This window comes from Salvelinus fontinalis, chromosome 12 (genome assembly GCF_029448725.1).
Source record: "Salvelinus fontinalis isolate EN_2023a chromosome 12, ASM2944872v1, whole genome shotgun sequence".
Classification (NCBI taxonomy): Eukaryota; Metazoa; Chordata; class Actinopteri; order Salmoniformes; family Salmonidae; genus Salvelinus; species Salvelinus fontinalis.
The window spans coordinates 31110889-31129876 of NC_074676.1; the positions used below are offsets into that span (position 1 = coordinate 31110889).

Genomic DNA, 18988 nt, shown 5'->3' on the forward strand with positions numbered 1-18988 from the left:
GTGGCAGGAGCCCCCTGCTGTGGTGGTTAGTTAATTGAATAAAAAAACTATGCTCTTTTATTATAGTTGTATCTCACTGATACATTCATTGCATTGCACATTTTTCATTCCACTTCTCTCTCTAATATTTACATAAGAGCAGAGAGGATATATGAAAGAAGAAAAAATATATCCATTGTTATGTCAAGATCACGACTTATTTATCTCATGTTCACGACATAAAAAATGTTTTTTTGTCGAGATATTAAATCAAAAGTACCATGCATCACCCATTCATTTGTTCAGAAGCACCATGCACGATAATAACCTCATCAAGGTGCATTGATAGCAATGTGCTCATGGGGCATTTAAGCCCTGAAAGCAAAATGGCACTTGCCACATCATCATGAGGATGTTTTTGCATCATATGATGCATTTTGCATCTTCATGATGATGTGGCAAGTAACAATTAGATTTTTTAAAGTCCTATATCTTGAAAAGTTGATTGCTGACATGGAAAGAACTGTGGGACTGTATCAACAGTGGACTAATGAAAAAATACCAAAAGAAATACCATGAGTTTTTGAGTGGATTATTCCTTTAACCTATGCAAGACATGAATGGATGAGGTTATTCTAGTATTCATACACACTACATAATAAACTTTATCTTCCAGAAAGTATTTAGTTTGAAGGTCTCTAAAAGACGTCAATCAAGTACTAGTCAAACAACAACATGGTACAATGTTTCTGGAAATTGAACGGAACCACAAAATATTTATCAACCAATTGCTGTTCATTGTCACCATGGCCCTTAGTGGCTGTACAGAGGTTTATTTCCCAATTGTTTTCCTCACATTTTGTCTTGAGTGTAGCCTGTACTGTTCATTACTCACACATTATTTGATACAGGGCTGTAACTTTGGTTTTAGAAGTGGGGGGACATTTTCTTTTTAAATCCAGTCGGATAATCACTCCAAACAGCCAACCTGACCGCTCGGAGGCGTCCTCATGGTCCTAAAGCACACCTTCGCCTCGTTTTGCATCCCATTCCAATGATACAACTCACGTTCCCAGTGAAAGTTGCACCCCTGATTTGATATAACATAAACCATTATGTCTAATCCAGAAATTATTGCGCAATATTTCAGCCAATTTTTGACTCCTTTTGGCTAAAGAGCACCCCCAGAGGCAAAAGTTCTGTATTGCCACTAAATTGTGTGTGTTCATGCTCCTCACATGCCCATTGACAAACGAAAAGTTCAGGGCTGATTAGACATTTTTCTATTGTCACACTAAACCGACAAGGATTTATGAAAACGAGCACACCATTTGTCAAAATTGTATGGAAAATCATCACTCTGCATCGATGTAGGCCTACTCTGGTACTTTGGCCTAGGCTTATTTCAAAGTCCATGAAACATAATAGGAATGGTGACAGTTATATGTGGAAATATTGCTGTCATTTGCTTTGCAGTTCATTCTGGTATGTTCATTTTCACATAGAAATGTTACACTTTGGTCATTTAGCAGACACTCTTATCCAGAGTGATTTAGTCAGTGCATTCAACTAAGGTAGATAAACAACATATCACAGTCATAGCAATTAAAACATTTCTGTAACAGTTTCTGAGAATGTTGGTGGTGTTCGGGCAGGCTACTTGCAAATGTATTTCTGTATTTGAAAATACAAGTATTCTGTAGTTTATGTTGATACATTGATCTTTATGGTATTTTGTAATAGTATTTTGTACTTTTTGCCCATCCCTGGCCTTGTGCTTCCAGACATTGCCCAAGGTAGCTCGATCTCAGCATAGACCCAATCATTACAAATTTTGGGACCTTCATTGATGTTTTACCATTGTTGCACTACTGTGCATACATTTTGAGATGCATTAATCCATGTAAATTGTAGTGTCAAAATTGAATGTTGACTTATTTCAGCAGCACAAGTCTTATTTTATCATGAAATGCTTGATGTGCCCAAAATGTGTAACTATGTATTATTATTGCTTACATTGCCATTGTCTCCTGTCAGTATCTGCAGTCAAAGTTTATGTTGGAAATGGGAGGTCATCGACACAGTGTTTCACAGAAATACTGTTAGCAGACTAATACGGCTGGCAGGATAACCAAATCAGTGTTCTAGCAATAGAATGACATTCTAACCAAAACCATATTCAGGTAAAACATTTCTAACCAAGGCGTTAAGAAAATTGGTTCCTTGTACCATCACAATCAACCCACTTCAAGATTTGAGTTATTTATTTTTGCTATGTACAGGTAATAATGAATTTCACAATGAACAGAAAAGAAAATCACATCTCACCAATCTTTCCTCCTAACAGAAGTCACGAATTATAACCACTATCTCTCTCCCATTCAAACACACACGCTCTCATTTTTAAATGTTCATTTCTCTTAGATAGATATGATATACTGGCTGTAGCTGTGCTGTTGTTGCAATTTGCAGTTGATACAATTATTTGAAGACATTATTCTGTTTTATGCTTCTGGTGTGCTCTAGATCTAGTGGCTGGCGTCTTCAGGCAGGACAGAGGGTTTAGGGTCATATATCATAACACTAATCTTTCTGGACCATCCCTCAGCTCACACACCTGTTCCCTACTCTGACCCTGGTTCCCTTGTACCCACAACCTAGTGTGAGGATAGGTACAGGGTGGCACCCACAGTCCTATGGTTATAAGGTCTCCCAACCACACATGATCTGGAAGTGGGGGCTAGATGATCAGAGAGTTCATATTCCTGTGATTAACAACAAAAAACTACTTGAATGAATGACTCTTCCTTCTCTATCCACCTTCCCTCACTCATTATGTGATTATTTTTCCCTTATTCCTGCCCAAATCCTTCAGTCTCCTCGATGGCAAACAGAAGTTTCTCTCGCAGTTGCTCCAGACTCTTGTAGGGTGGCAAGTCCAGGCGATTGAAGCTGTGTGAGTGATTGAGATGGAGAGAAAAGATAGAGAGAGGGATCAGTTTGTGTTCAGTAGGGGTACACACATAGACACAAAATTAATTAATGTTATCATAGGACCGATAATCAACAATAAATCAACTATGGCAAAGGAATTCAGGAAAACATCAGTCTCACCAGGTGTGGCTTCTTGGAAGCCAAGTCTCCTTCCCCACCTTGTCTATACAGAATTTTTGTGGCCCATTACTCCCTAAGGGAAAAAGAGACTATGTTAGATTCTTAGGCAAAAGACATTTGACAGTGAAAAAGGTGGTTATTGAATGGTGGCTGAACTGCACCTATGAGTTCAGCAAAGCCTCCGACTGGCAGACGGCATGTTCCTGTGACAAACTGGAGCAGGCGGATCCGCTTCTCATTGTCCATCTCCTTTACCACCTACACAATACACAGGTAAGACTCATGACACGGGCAATACGTATACATAGTGAGACAGTCACACAGAGACACACACAGCAGTAAAGAGAGGCCACTGTACTGTACCTGCCAGAACCATTGTATCTGCTTGCTGTTCTTGGTGTAGTGCCGATATATGGTGTTCTTCTGCCAGTCACTGAGGTCTATCTCCTGCATCCCACATAGCATCAGCTGGAGGGAGGAATGAGAACATACCATTAACCCACAGTCACAGAAAAGGAATCTGCAACAAATAGTCCCCTCTACCAACTTAAGTCATTGTGAAAGCTCCATAACCTATAACTCCGCCTATCTAACCGAGCACACTTCCTGCATTTTCTTCCAGCATCATTACGTACCTCCAGCTCTTTCTCGTCAAAGTAGCGAAGCCACTCAAGAGGCACGACTTCATTGAAGCCATCCAAGAAGGCTTTGGTCTGCTCCTCCACCCCACGTGTGAACCGCCAGTCTGTCAGCAGACTGTAGAGAGACAGGGATGATAAAATAGCATTTTCTAGGCAACAAGGAAGGATATTCATTGACGTAAGTGTCAAGATGAAACAAGATGAATGCTAGTCTGTGGCGCACAGAGACAGACAAGAGGGACAAAGTAGTGATGTAGATGGCTGACCTGATGTACTCCTCCTTGTTCTCCGTGGTGACCAGCTCGTCCTCTCCGTCATCCTTCAGCTGGTGGGTGGACACCTTCCCCAGAATCTCCATATCCTGAGCAAAGTACAGCTCCACCCCACCCTCCTCCAGACTGTTATCTCTGTAGACAGATCACAGATGCATCGTAAACTTATTGAAGCTTAAAGCTGCACTATTATGTCAAATACTTCCATCACACTCTTCACATACTTTTCAGATTCACACAATTTGCCACAAGGGCGCACACATTCAAACAGACATAATGAAGGGGCGGAGTACTTACTTCACCCACATGATGGAGTTGTAAAACTCAGGGTCAATAGACTCCAAGTCTTTCAGAGTGGGTTTCTTGTTGAGCATACGCTTGTAGAACGGCAGAGTGAAGCCAGTATCGATGAACTTGCCATGGTACAGGGCCTAGAGGGAGAGGGGAGGAGAGAGTGGATGCGATAAGTACTACACCAAAACATGTCATAAGCTTCATCTCTCTCCTGTGCTGATACACATAGATGAAGACACATTTAGCCTAACCACAGTAAAGTGATCACACGCACCGTTTCAATACTAACAGAACGCACACACAGAAAACGCATAGAGTAAGTTACAAGTCTGGTTGTGTGTGGAGAAGATTGATTCAGTTAGTAGTGAAACGGTGGATAAGAGGTGTGGTCTGTGTCCGGCAGTGAGGTCATGGGGGGGGGGGGGCTTTTGGTTTAGGGGCCTGTCGCTTCTGGATATTGTCACAGAGAGAGTTAGGTTTGGAAAGATGGGCGTCGGGGGTGGGGAGGGTACTATACTTGGTTTAGGAACACGGCTTTAAAACTATTTAGAGATTAAGGAACACACACACACAGACCATCATACACTGTGCTCTCCTCTCCTGTTCCTAAAAATCCTTCTGTGCAACACATCCTCATCATATGTTAAATTCTAACCATAACTATTGCTGTAGTTTACTTTTGTTGTTGCAAATCTGCACCAAATTTGCCAATGAAGCATTGCTCACCATGGCGATGAATCGCCCTATGAAACGGAAGTATGTGAGGTGGTCAGGGTTGATGGAGGAAGCGGGGTTGATCTGCAGGCAGTAGTTGTTCTTCCCAGCGTACTCAAACAGACAGTACATGGGGTTCAGCACCTCGTGGGACAACAGGAAGAACCACTCTCTGTATGGAGGAGAGAAAGGGCATTACACATCTATATCTATCAGAGGGACAGGAAATCTACCTAATCTGGCTATGTGTGAGGGGTACCGATTGTCACAGCTTTTTTGTATTGTCTACAGAGTAGTACAGCATAGAAAACATCTCATACATTACAAAACCACACATTTGACAACAACAATCAGAGACATTCTGACAGCACAAAAAAACGTCACAGTTGCTATAATTTCTAAATAATTCATCAGAATTGGGTCTGGTTTCTGCACACACTTGCTAATAATAAACAAATGTAACTCAAAAGTAACTAAACTAATGAATAAAAGCACAATGTCAAATTCACAAATAATTCAATATGTATACCAAAATTATAACATGGAGGTCATTAGCTGTATGGCAGTTTCAACAAAAATGTGTCGTTTAGAAAAATGATCAGGTATTTGGAATATCGGTTTTATTCTGGTAATGACTTTCCATTTATCACCATAGTAAGTGCTGTAATTTATGCTAACATTTTAAAATGTCACCGCTATAACCAAACTCCAAAATGGCTTCCAAATGTCCCCTTTCTATCTGCAAAATATGAAAGACCATGGACATTTGACCGGCAACATTTAAATTTACCGGACCTGGGTGTGTAATGGTGCTCAGAATGACAGAAATCACGTTTCAAAACGGGATGCCGCATATTAACAGAACATGCAAGTCGAGGATGCAAAGATGTGCTTTCCTTCTTACCGAATTCTGATGTGCACTTTGAAGATGTTAGAATAACTGTCCACATGTACTTTTCCTCAGCCAACAAGACGAGTAACAAACAGCTAAATCACGAGCCTGTCAATCTATTATCACCCATAGTACAAAAGTAGACCTTTTCTATTGGTCAGCTTGTCAAGAGAGAAATAGCCTATTCCAAACAGACTCAGGGACAGTTGTGGGACGATAGATCCCAAATTCATACAACCAGTAGGCCTAGGCTACATAATATATATTTTTTAAAGCAATGAGTGATGCAACAGATCAGAACATTTATCTTAAAATGTTGATAAACTATTATTTCTTCACATTATAAGCGCAGTAATGCGCACAAAGCAGTAGGCTACCCGTGAATGTTCCTTCCATAATACAATTAGCAGGAAAACACCATTGTCAAAAGTACATGCAGGCGGTTTCATGTGACAGAGATGAAAACATCAACTAGAAATGTTGAAAGAGAGATCTAATAGGCTCATTTGAAGCAAGGTAAGACTCATAATATGTATTAAAACGTTCAGGTTTAAAACAATGAAGTAAATGTTTTCAAAATGCATACTGCCTCCAACTCATTGCAAAGTGGTGTGTGCTGCGCTGGTGAAGCATGCCTTCCGTTGCCTATGCTGTGTGATGCGCTGGTGAAGCCTGCCTTCCGTTGCCTATGCTGTGTGATGCGCTGGTGAAGCCTGCCTTCCGTTGCCTATGCTGTGTGATGCGCTGGTGAAGCCTGCCTTCCGTTGCCTATGCTGTGTGATGCGCTGGTGAAGCCTGCCTTCCGTTGCCTATGCTGTGTGATGCGCTGGTGAAGCCTGCCTTCCGTTGCCTATGCTGTGTGATGCGCTGGTGAAGCCTGCCTTCCGTTGCCTATGCTGTGTGATGCGCTGGTGAAGCCTGCCTTCCGTTGCCTATGCTGTGTGATGCGCTGGTGAAGCCTGCCTTCCGTTGCCTATGCTGTGTGATGCGCTGGTGAAGCCTGCCTTCCGTTGCCTATGCTGTGTGATGCGCTGGTGAAGCCTGCCTTCCGTTGCCTATGCTGTGTGATGCGCTGGTGAAGCCTGCCTTCCGTTGCCTATGCTGTGTGATGCGCTGGTGAAGCCTTCCGTTGCCGTTTGAGATGCTACAGCAGCAGCTCTCCAACTGTCTGACAGATTTTCAGCTCAAAGGCTCTGTATGCTGTACGCGTGTGATAAATAAGATACATAACGTATATACTGTACACAAGGCAATTTCATTCCAAGAAATTTGCAAATTAACCTATGGTCTGATAAGCATGACCAGTCAAAGGTATTTCCATCAATGAATAGGCTAAAAAACATTTTTCTCAATGGGATTTTTTCATCTTCTCCCAGACAATTGGCCAGTGCCAATTTTATTGATCGGATTTTCAATATTTATTGATTTTTATCGGCCAAAAGCCGGCTATTACAGGCTAATGATAACCCTGCAACCAACACAGAGACATGACTGAAAAGTTATTCAAAATCAGTACCTATACACAGTCAGCACATGGACATACAAATATACATTCTCACTAACACACACAACACCATAAAGCACCACGAAGACAAGCAGTATAATGTAGAACATGAATGCATGTAGAGAATGAAGCCCCAGCCACCACTAAGCCCCTGACCTTTGCCCCCACGGCCGGCCAGCCGGTCCCGGGGGTCGTACCGGGGCTGTGCAGACACATCCAAACATCCCGTCCGTGGTTCTACCCTGTGGTAGAACAGCATGACGTAACCTACCATAGGGTAAAACCACTGGCGCGACACTGGAGACAGAGACACACGCAAACACAGACCACGTGGAGGAGCAGGAGGAGGAGCAGGAGGAGGAGCAGGAGGAACAAAGCCCGGGATCCCACCGCTGACACCAACCAGTGGTGGACACACTGTCACAAGTCCACAAACACCAAAACACATACAGACAACATATGACAGTGCAAGAGACAGGGAGTTGATAAATGATGGATGATGAATAATTAACTGAGGAACACAGGGTAGACAAAGAATACTTATAGCTGAGGTAGGAGAAAGAAAGACAACTGTTGTAAGAGGCAGAAGGCCAGGCATGCAGGCAGTAGACGGCCATCTTACCTAGCAATGCCTCCATAATCAAGACCTTCCTCTCCCCTCATGATGATGTAGAGTCTTCTACGCAAGTCATAGGGTTTCACATTCATGATCTGAGGAAAGAGGACAAAATACAAGCACATACATCACAACAAAGAAACTGCCACCCTACCATCCTATATTAGTTGTTAAAATACAAATAGTGGTACTAATGAATAGATAAACAATAGCAACCCTCATGCATGTTTATTACATAACATTTAGAATATAATATCCTCAGCAGGGAAACCGACTCCACGTCATCCTTACCTGCTGAAATGAGTCCTCAAATAGAGTCTGTCTGGACACTGAGATTTTCACATGGCTGGGTAAGGCATTGGACTGGAGAGGCAGAGAGAAGTGTAAAAATCAATTTCCTCAATGCTAGACATTAGGCAAAGAGATCTCGAGTCGGCACAGTAGAAAATAACTTGGCTCGAGATAAGACCCTGTTCTCATAACAGAGGTCTGAGAAACGACAGTCAGCACTTACATGGCACAGGAAGCGGAACTGGTGGTACTTCCACCTGAAGCTGCGATCATAGGCCCCGGGAGAACTACCCGTTCTCGACCTACAGAGAAATAAAAGGAGCGTCTTTTTTGCTGTTCCAGCAAGAAATAAAGCCAGGTTTCAAATGTGTGCATGTCAGGGGAGGGATATTGTAGCTGTACTGGGCAAAGACAGGCATATCATGGCTGTCCCGTGCACAAATGCTTTAGAGGCTGGAAAATAGGCAAAGTGAGGACTTTGGGCAGTACTCTAAGTAGGTGGTCAGATCTGATGAGCAGCAGGAACTGGGTTAAGCCCAGAGATGGAGGTATGCCTTGGTGTGCAGCTGTGTTAGTACAAGCTACACCACTTCACTACAGACATATTGGATAAGTGCCTCATCAGCAGAGGAGAAACTGAGGGTGAGAGACAGAGCAAGGAAGGGGAAATATGGAGGTCGAACGAAAGAGAGAGTGAGGCCTCTAATACTCGCTGATTCGCTTTGTCGAACACTGCCAGGCCCAACTTGGTTTTGGTTAGGAGGTTTCAGACCACAGAGGCAACCCTTTGGCTACAGATACGGACTGCAGCAGTATCAAATGTAAATTATTTGAGACAGTTTAAGAACCCTCTATGGCCTCTCATCTAAAAATATAACACCAAGACCTTCATATGTTTCAACATCAGCATGAGCACTTGCTCTCTCTCAATCACACACATCCATACGTACACACAGACAGAGTCAGATAGCAGAGCCGACTGCTTTGGATTTGATTTGTTGGCCCACATGTTAATTTTCCTGACTGCCTATTTTGGAAGATTTCAAAATTAGGGCCATGCGTCAAGGCAAAACACACGTGTTTATATTAGTGTGTGCTTGCATATGTGTGTACATATATATATATATATATATATATACATATAGTATCTAGGCTAGCTTTCTTGTATCTATGCTAGCTATCTATGCCCTAAAGATAGTCAACTTAAATTTGCTTAGGTTCAAAGAAACATTAAAAAAAGATGACAAAAGAGAACCCTACATACATCATCCCTGACAGAAATGAGTCGTACAGTGCTTTTATCAGGAGCTTTTATAAGGAAATGTAACTGCCCTTATCTGCAGATTAATATTTACCCTGACTCAAACCCGGGACGAGGGTCTTTAAAGCTGGTGGTGCGAGAGTTGTGATCCACAAAATATCGGACTCCCTCCGCGGTGTACTTCATTTCCCAGCCAGGGGGCAGGGGGGGCTCCTGGATCATCCTGTAAGAGGGAGAGGGCAGTGAGCAGAGCCTAAACGGGAGGCTCCCCAAACTAGGCACACCTGTCCCCCCCGGCCCCAGCTCTAGCCCCGGCTCTGGCCCTTTCCCCGTCCCACTAGAAGCTCTCCCTGCCCATGACTCAGAACCTCGGAGCTCAGTGGTGATGATAATAAGACCACACGGATGTTATAAAACATGAAAATATAAATATGAGGGAAAATATAACTCAAGTTCACTGAATGAGGGAGTGAATTAACAAAATGATGAATGAATAAAATGTTATGACATTGTAAAATGATCTAAAAATCCCTAATACAATTAAGATAAAGCGACCATCCACCATTACTGTAGTTTTGTTGTTCAATTTGATGTGAGGGAACAGCAATGCCATCCACACTAGTTCAGGGGTAGAAATGCCCTAGGCCTCTCTTTGAGCAATTAGCTTACAATACTAATCTAAACCCCTCCCACACAGCTTAGAGGACAGCCCTAGTGAGGTGACATGGCCTACTATGGGGTTGATACAGGACACTGTCCTATTCACCAATTATTGCAAAATATGAAGGATCTGTAAATTATGTCTATGATTATGATAACATGGTTGTGCTGCATAGTGTTGGGCCCTCGAGCTAGCAGTCCCTATCTTACACTAGTTCATGTAATATCAGTGAAAATATGGTCACAATGTATGGTGACATTTCTCTGAGACACCTGTGTGTACAAACATGAACACACACACACAATGATACAGAACAAACACACACCCAAGCATGATCACGCACACTTTCACAGTGGAGCAGACAGATTGGCTTACCCTTGGGTTCTTGGGTCCTCCCATTGTGTGGTCCGTGTGTTGTGGTTGACAAAATACACCCTCCCATTGTCCTGCCGTTTCTCTACAGGGACCAAGAGAAGTGGCTACAGTTAAAAAAAAAGGATGGATCAACAGTGTATTCTTTTGTTACCTGACAGAGAGGCTGTACTGTGTGGGGACTTAGGATGTGTGAATAGTGAGTGAGAATCAGAGAGAAGAGGAGGAAAGAGAAAAAAAGGGTGGCTGAATTTCGCAAAGCTGATTGCAAACTGACGCGTCTGAGTGGCATTTCTCTCAAACTTGTTCCAAAATAGCTTTCTACAATCCACCTCAGCCTTTCTGACTTGGCTCTGGTGGAGACAGTGTTGGAGAAAGACGGGCCATGGGGCTCAGAGAATGTTGCAGAGGTGTAAAGGGCAAGAGCTCAACTGTGAGGCAAAGTATTATTTTATTTAACTAGGCAAGTCAGTTAAGAACAAATTATTATTTACATTGACTGCCGACCAAAAAGCAAAAGGCCTCCTGCGGGGACGGGGGCTGGTATTAAAAATAAAAAATAAATTTAATAAAAAGGAGAGGAGAGTAACAATTTGCTGACTAATTTATATTTCTAGCAGTCGAGGAGCACTACAATGACAACATGGAAGATAATAACATGGTAACCATGTCAACTTCCTCCACCAAGAATGTGTGTAGAGTGTGTTGTGTGAGTTAATATGTTAAAGTTTGTACATATGTGTTGCTTTAGTTTCCTGACCGTAGTTGGTGTCCCCTCCACTCTTCTCTCTACACCGCCTCCCCTCTCTCGGTCCCTCCACCTCATCCCTCTCTCGCTCTCTCTACCCCCACCACCCTCACCCTCCACTCCCCTCGCTCTCCACCCCCACCACCCTCACCTCTCCCGCTCTCTCCACTCCCCTCTCTCTATACTCCTCTCTCTCTCTCCACTCCCCTCTCTCTCTCTCTACTCGCCTCGCTCTCCAACCCCCCTCCCCTCTCTCTCTCTTCACTCCCCTCTCTCTCTCTTCACTCCCCTCTCTCTCTCTTCACTCCCCTCTCTCTCTCTCTTCACTCCCCTCTCTCTCTCTCTTCACTCCCCTCTCTCTCTCTCTTCACTCCCCTCTCTCTCTCTTCACTCCCCTCTCTCTCTCTTCACTCCCCTCTCTCTCTCTTCACTCCCCTCTCTCTCTCTTCACTCCCCTCTCTCTCTCTTCACTCCCCTCTCTCTCTCTTCACTCCCCTCTCTCTCTCTTCACTCCCCTCTCTCTCTCTTCACTCCCCTCTCTCTCTCTTCACTCCCCTCTCTCTCTCTTCACTCGCCTCTCTCTCTCTTCACTCGCCTCTCTCTCTCTTCACTCGCCTCTCTCTCTCTTCACTCGCCTCTCTCTCTCTTCACTCGCATCGCTTTCTACCTCTTCACTCGCCTCGCTTTCTACCTCTTCACTCGCCTCGCTTTCTACCTCTTCACTCGTCTCGCTTTCTACCCCCACTCGCCACGCTCTCTACCCCCACTCGCCTCGCTCTCTACCCCCACTCGCCTCGCTCTCTACCCCCACTCGCCTCGCTCTCTACCCCCACTCGCCTCGCCTCGCTCCACTCCCACTACCCTCTCTCCACCCCCACTACCCTCTCTCCACCCCCACTCCTCTCTCTCTGACATCTTGCTCTCATTAGCAGACATGTGTGGAACGCGCAGGAACAGTAGCCCTCATGTTGCAACTCTTACTAGCATGTTCACCCCCCCTACTTCACTTTCCCTCCTGAATTCATCCCCTCCTATATTTTACTGTTCCCGCGCTCAGTCAAGTCATTCTCCTGTTAAGAGTTTCTTTCAATCGACCCCCTCTTCTACGCCCCTCAGATGACATACAGAAATAAATTTTTATGGATTTCCTTTAATGTAAGTCCAAGGTATAATTGAGGCTTTTGCCTGCGATGCCGCAACATGTTGAAAACGAATCATGGTTAGAAAATAAGAGTGAGTGTGTATGTAAGTGATAAGTATGTTAAAATGGGAAGTGGAGAGAAAAATGCCAATGACCATTACTTTTGAGTGTTTTGTGTATACACTGTATAATGTTTGCGTGGGAATATATTGGTAAAATGTGCTTTTGAGAATATGAATGAATGAATGAATGTATGAGAGTAGAGAGCTATAGGAATATATAAGTAGAGAATATTACAACCAATTCCTTGAGATGACACTTGATACAACAACTAATCAATAATAGCAGGGGAAAAACTGAAATCTCCCACATTTAAATCAAATCATATGTTGTTGACCAATAACTAACTGTAAGGAGAGTTATGCTGAATGGAAGAATAAAGGGATCTTCAGCATGAGCTTCTGTGATGAAGGACAAGGCTGTATATCACAGTGTATACAAGATAGTGAACAATACATCTGGGCCCACAGCGGCGTGTATCTGTAGGTGTGTGTGTGTGTGTGTGTGTGTGTGTGTGTGTGTGTGTGTGTGTGTGTGTGTGTGTGTGTGTGTGTGTGTGTGTGTGTGTGAGAGAAAGACAAACAAACCACAAAAACCACTCCCCCTTCAACACAAAAACAAAGTCCTGTGCCCTTGAAAGGCATACAGACATCAGAACCCACTCATAACAAGTAGTGCAGGTGTCGATGTAGCCAATGCCTCTCCAGCATCACTGGACCCAGTAGTGTTTCCCCTCACTCATCTCACTCATCTCAGGTCCTGGGACCACCGGGGACCACTGACGGCTAGAGCCAGGACGTTACCAGTATTGAGATACTCGTTAGTATTGTGGTGAGGAAATAAAACACGAAGCGGATTTAACTTCTTTAGGAAAACAGCCCTGATGTTGGAAACAAACATTATGTTGTCATCCAGAGTAACATTTATGTTTTTCCCAAGCTATAGCACACTATATTTTACAGCAGGTTTACCAAAGAGTTTGGTCTGCTTTGTGTTGAAATTTTTGCCATGGAAAAAAACGTTGCGATACTGGTATCGTCACAGCCTTACCGAGGGCCACTGACTACAGGGCCTAGTATGAGTATGGTGAGGTGTAGATGAAGGTGTACTTACCCCATCCTGAAGGGAGCGCACCGAGAGGGTCATTTTCCACAGCAGGAGCACCAGACGACTGATGGATAAAGAGAGGGAATACGTTTCCAGTTAGGAATCTTTCCTCTCCTTCTTCCACCTTTCGGTCTTCTTCTCTCACTCTCACTGCAGCGGCTCTGTGTGAAATTCTTCTGTCCGTACACAAAGCTCTCAACCGAGTTCTCACACTGGTGTGAGGTAGAAAAAAACTCAGAAAACCAAACATACAGGGAAAAAATATATAATAAATGCAGCAAATGCCTCAAAACGCCACAGAAACCACACAGTTTAACACCTCAAGTCTAGCGGAGCAGGAGCAAACAGAGTGGAGAGCAGGGTGTCACAGGGAAGTCCAGTCTTTTTTGAGGGGTGCTAAGGCGTACCCCAGAAGGCTGAGGTGACCTCTCTCATGCAGCTGGAACAGGAGACTGTCAGAGAGGCTCAGACGCAGCTCGTATGCCTTCCAAAAACTACACGCTCAGGAGGAGAGAAAAAACAAACTGTTCCAATGAGCTCAATGGCTGGCCTTAAGACCCACCCCGTCTTCTACCCCCCCTGCACCCCTCCCTACCCCACCCATCTGCAGAGGTCCTCCTCTTCTAGATATGCTGTGAAAGTAAGCAGGGAGGCGTGATGTCTGAGCGAACTGAGGGAACATTCATCCTTGTTCCAGACTGCCCACCCCCTTCTGACAAAAGCACCTTTATTCACCCTGCACTGGAACCAGTGTGGTTTACTCAGCCTGTGCATACAGAGAGAAAGAGAGAGTGTGTGCGCCACTGTACGGAAAATGTGTATATAGCAAATACTGATTGAATGTGTAAGAGATTGCGTTTGAATCTGTGTGTGTGTGAGCGCATTTGCCACCAAGTGGAAAGATGTTTGTGAGGAGTTAGTGCAGACTGTTGGTTCCATGACTGAGTATGAAAGCTGTACCTTTGGATGAAAATCTAATTCATGCATTCGTTCTCCTCACCTCAGGTCTGCAAAACTGCCCTCCAAGCAGTCCATGTGTCACTGAAGGTAACGCCACACAACTTCACTCAGCATTTCCCCAGAATAAACATACGATGCCCATTTATGAGAATTCATCACGGAAACTTTGAGAAGAACGGAAGGAATAAGATAGTAAAGAGTGCAAAGAGGAGGACGATGCATGTGGGGTTAAAGGGGAATGTGTGTGTGTCACTCGATCTACAGCCAATCCATGTATGAGACCCACCCTTCTGTGTTTCTGTGACTAAAAAAGGTTAAGAAAAGAAGGAAATAAAGACATGACATCATCTGCTATGCCCTGACCATTCAGTTCCTCGCCAGTTCCAAGAGGATGTGAAAGAGAGCTAGAGAGAGAAAGAAGGCGGAAAAGCCCAGGAAAACAAGAGTGAAAAAATAAAAGCAGAAGCGGGGGTGGTAAAAAGCGCGATAGTAAAGAGAAAGACAAACTAAGATACTATATATGGTGATTGAGTGGTAAGTGGGTGATGTGAGTTGAGATATTATTCTTGATAAAAGTATTTAAATTGCAACAGACTCCTTCTATCTCGCTTCAGGATGCTGAGAATTACAACAAAAAGGCCAGTTAGTCTCTAAACACTGAAAACCTTGCCAGAACCATATGAATGACCGGCACTATGAGTGGGAAAAGTCACATAGATCTACATTGCACACTAATTTAATTTAGTTCCTCTAGTGTCAGCGCTGGAAAAAAGTCTTAAAAGAAGTTCACCCAAAGGGGAAAAACAATGGTAGCGGTGGTACCACTGATAAAATGCTCAACAGTGACTAAAATACTAAAATTAGCTTAAACCAGGTTGTATAACAATGTGATATCTTAGAAAGTGTATAGAAGGTCCAATGCAGCCGTGTTAATCTCAATATCAAATAATTTAGGTAATAATAACAATTAAGTACCTTAATGTGATAGCTTTCAATTCAAATGGTCAAAAAGAAACCAAAATAGCTTCTTAGCAAAGGGCAATTTCTCAGGCAGTATTTTTGCTAGGACTGTCTGCGAGTGTTCTGAATGGGGAGGGGAAAACTGAACATTAGCTGTTATTGGCAGAGAGGTTTGGAACTCTCTTTCTTATTGGTCTATTAACTGTACTGAACAGAAAAATAAACGCAACATGTAAAGTGTTGGTCCCATGTTTCATAACCTGAAATAAAAGATACCAGAAATGTTCCATATGCACAAAATGTGATATTTCTCTTAAATAGTGAGCACAAATTTGTTTACATCCCCGTTAGGGAGCATTTCTCCTTTGCCATGATAATCCATCCACCTGACCGGTGTGGCATATCAAGAAGCTGTTTAAACAGGATGACCATTACACAGGTGCACCATGTGCTAGGGACAATAAAAGTACTCTAAAATGTGCAGTTTTGTCACACAACACAACTCTAGAGCTCTGTCGGAGTGACCATCGGGCTGTTGGTCAACTCCCTGACCAAAGCCCTTCTTCCTCCGATTGCTCAGTTTGGCCGGGCAGCCAGCTCTAGGAAGTCTTGGTTGTTCAAACTTCTTCCATTTAATAATGATGGAGGCCACTGTGTTCTTGCGGACCTTCAATGCTGCAGGCATTTTTTGGAAACAGGATGCAAGATGGAAACAAGATGCATCTGAGCTCAATTTCGAGTCTCATAGCAAAGGGTCTGAATACTTACGTAAATTAAGTATTCTTTTATTTTTTATTATTTGCTAAAAATGTCTAAAAACCTGTTTTCGGTTTGTCATTATGGGGTATTGTGTATAGATTGATTTTTTCAGTTAATCCATTTTAGAATAAGGCTGTAACGTAACGAAATGTGAAAAAAGTCAAGGGGTCTGAATTAGAGGTCGACCGATTAATCGGAATGGCCGATTTCCAATTCCATAAAAATCGGAAATAGGTAATTTTGGATGCCGATTTGGCCGATTTTTTATTTTTACACCTTAATTTAACTAGGCAAGTCAGTTAAGAACACATTCTTATTTTCAATGACGGCCTAGGAACGGTGGGTTAACTGCCTTGTTCAGGGGCAGAACGACAGATTTTTACCTTGTCAGCTCAGGGATTCAATCTTGCAACCTTACGGTTAACTAGTCCAACGCTCTAACCACCTGCCTCACGAGGAGCCTGCCTGTTCCGCGAATGCAGTAAGAAGCCAAGGTAAGTTGCTAGCTAGCATTAAACTTATCTTGTAAAAAACAATCAATCAATCAATCATAATCACTAGTTATAACTAACTACACATGGTTGGTGATATTACTAGTTTATCTAGCGTGTCCTGCGTTGCATATAATCGATGCAGTGCGCATTCGCGAAAAAGTACTGCCGTTGCTCCAACGTGTACCTAACCATAAACATCAATGCCTTTCTTAAAATCAATATACAGAAGTATATATTGTTAAACCTGCATATTTAGCTAAAAGAAATCCAGGTTAGCAGGCAATATTAACCAGGTGAAATTGTGTCACTTCTCTTGCATTCATTGCACGCAGAGTCAGAGTATATGCAACAGTTTGGGCCGCCTGGCTCATTACTAATTTGCCAGAATTTTACGAGCAGTCTGACTGAGCGATGGTAGGCACCAGCAGGCTCGTAAGCATTCATTCAAACAGCACTTTCGTGCGTTTTGCCAGCAGCTCTTCGCAATGCTTCATGAACATGTTTCATTATTTATTTGAGGCTAAATTGATTTTATTGATGTATTATATTAAGTTAAAATAAGTGTTCATTCAGTACTGTTGTAATTCTCATTATTACAAATAAAAATAAATTTAAAAAACGGACGATTAATCGGTATCGGCTTTTTTGGTCCTCCAATAATCGGTATCGGTATTGAAAATACATAAATCAGTCGACCTCTAGTCTGAATACTTTCCAAAGGCACTGTATATCCATTATTTAGCTGGAATGGAATCTTTGTATACCGTATATTTGACTTTGCTACGTGGGTGTCTCACCTAGCTATTTTAAGATGAATGCACTAAGTGTAAGTCGCTCTGGATAAAAGCATCTGCTAAATGTCTAAAATGTCAAATGTAAATGTTTTACACACAGATCTCATATTACTGTATTAATTTTTTCATTTTTTATAACAATATTGATGTCACAAATGTATTATTTGTACAGTTATTTATAAAAATGTTTAGTTATTTGTTACATTTGACTGTGTAAAACCTATCAGTACTACTTAATTCTCTGAGAGTGAGCCAGATTTATAGCGTTTTGCAAAATAACATGATTATTTGTCTCTCTAAAATGATAGATTTCAAACAAATACATGTCTGACATGGAAAAACCCCATGCCATGATTAGAAAGTGAAAAAACACCAAATCTCTTTCATAAGTCCTTTAAACAATAAAAGCTATTTTACCAACATTTCTCCAAAAGGATATATAGTGTTTTGGAAAGAAACTTCATATATCAGCAGCATACCACCCTGCATCCCACTGCTAGCTTGCTTCAGAAGCTAAGCAGGGTCAGTCCCTGGATGGGAGACCAGATTCTGCTGGAAGTGTTGGAAGGCCAGTAGAGTTCCCTTTTCCCTGTAGTCTAAGGAGATCCCAATGCCCCAGTGAAGGGGACATTGCCCTGCAAAGGGTGCAGACCTTCAGATGGGACGTTAAACAGGTGTCCTGACTCTATGTGGTAATTAAATACCCCATAGAACATATTGTAGGCCTCCTGAGTGGCACAGTGGTCTAAGGCAGTGCTAACTGTGCCACTAGAGATTCTGGTTCCAATCCAGTTGTTTAAGGCAGTTCTAACTGTGCCACTAGAGATTCTGGTTCCAATCCAGTGGTCTAAGCCAGTGCTAACTGTGCCACTAGAGATTCTGGGTTCGAGTCCAGGCTCCGTCGTAGCCGGCCCGCGCCCGGGAGACCCATGAGGCGGTGTACAATTGGCCCAGCGTCGTCCGGGTTAGGGGAGGGTTGGCCGGCAGGGATGTCCTTGTCCCATCCCGCACCAGCGACGCATGTGGCGGGCCAGGCGTAGTGCACGCTGACACGGTCGCCAGGTGTACGGTGTTTCCTCCCACACAATGGTGCGGCTGGCTTTCAAGTTAAGTGGGCATTGTGTCAAGATGCAGTGCAGCTTGTTTGGGTTGGGTTTCGGAAGACGCACGGCTCTTGACCTTTGATGAGACAAGACTGTAACAAGCAATTGCATACCACTAAATTTGGAAGAAAAAGGGTTAAAAAATGAAAAAAATAACTTATTGTAAGAGTAGGGATGTTAACCCTGGTGTAGTGGCTTCATGCCCAACCTGGTCCCATTCCACCATGGCCACCTAATCACTCCTAATTGGC

At 43.1% G+C, this 18988-nt stretch overlaps 1 protein-coding gene across 2 annotated transcripts in view; it reads right to left on the minus strand.

Moving 5' to 3' along the window:
- Positions 1–2225: 2225 nt before the first annotated feature.
- Positions 2226–18988, minus strand: part of LOC129867165 (NEDD4-like E3 ubiquitin-protein ligase WWP2) — a 38286-nt gene continuing 21523 nt past the window's right edge. The window contains exons 11-24 of one of the 2 annotated variants that reach the window (XM_055940377.1): positions 13674–13731; positions 10615–10696; positions 9673–9801; positions 8541–8619; positions 8318–8389; positions 8033–8121; positions 5027–5186; positions 4304–4437; positions 4001–4141; positions 3729–3849; positions 3457–3561; positions 3255–3351; positions 3094–3166; positions 2226–2931 (exon numbers count right to left, since the gene is read on the minus strand). In XM_055940377.1, coding sequence (XP_055796352.1) covers positions 2832–2931; positions 3094–3166; positions 3255–3351; positions 3457–3561; positions 3729–3849; positions 4001–4141; positions 4304–4437; positions 5027–5186; positions 8033–8121; positions 8318–8389; positions 8541–8619; positions 9673–9801; positions 10615–10696; positions 13674–13731 — 1440 coding nt within the window. In that variant the 3' untranslated portion in view covers positions 2226–2831. The remainder of the gene's footprint in view (positions 2932–3093; positions 3167–3254; positions 3352–3456; positions 3562–3728; positions 3850–4000; positions 4142–4303; positions 4438–5026; positions 5187–8032; positions 8122–8317; positions 8390–8540; positions 8620–9672; positions 9802–10614; positions 10697–13673; positions 13732–18988) is intronic. The other variant, XM_055940378.1, reaches the window with a different exon arrangement.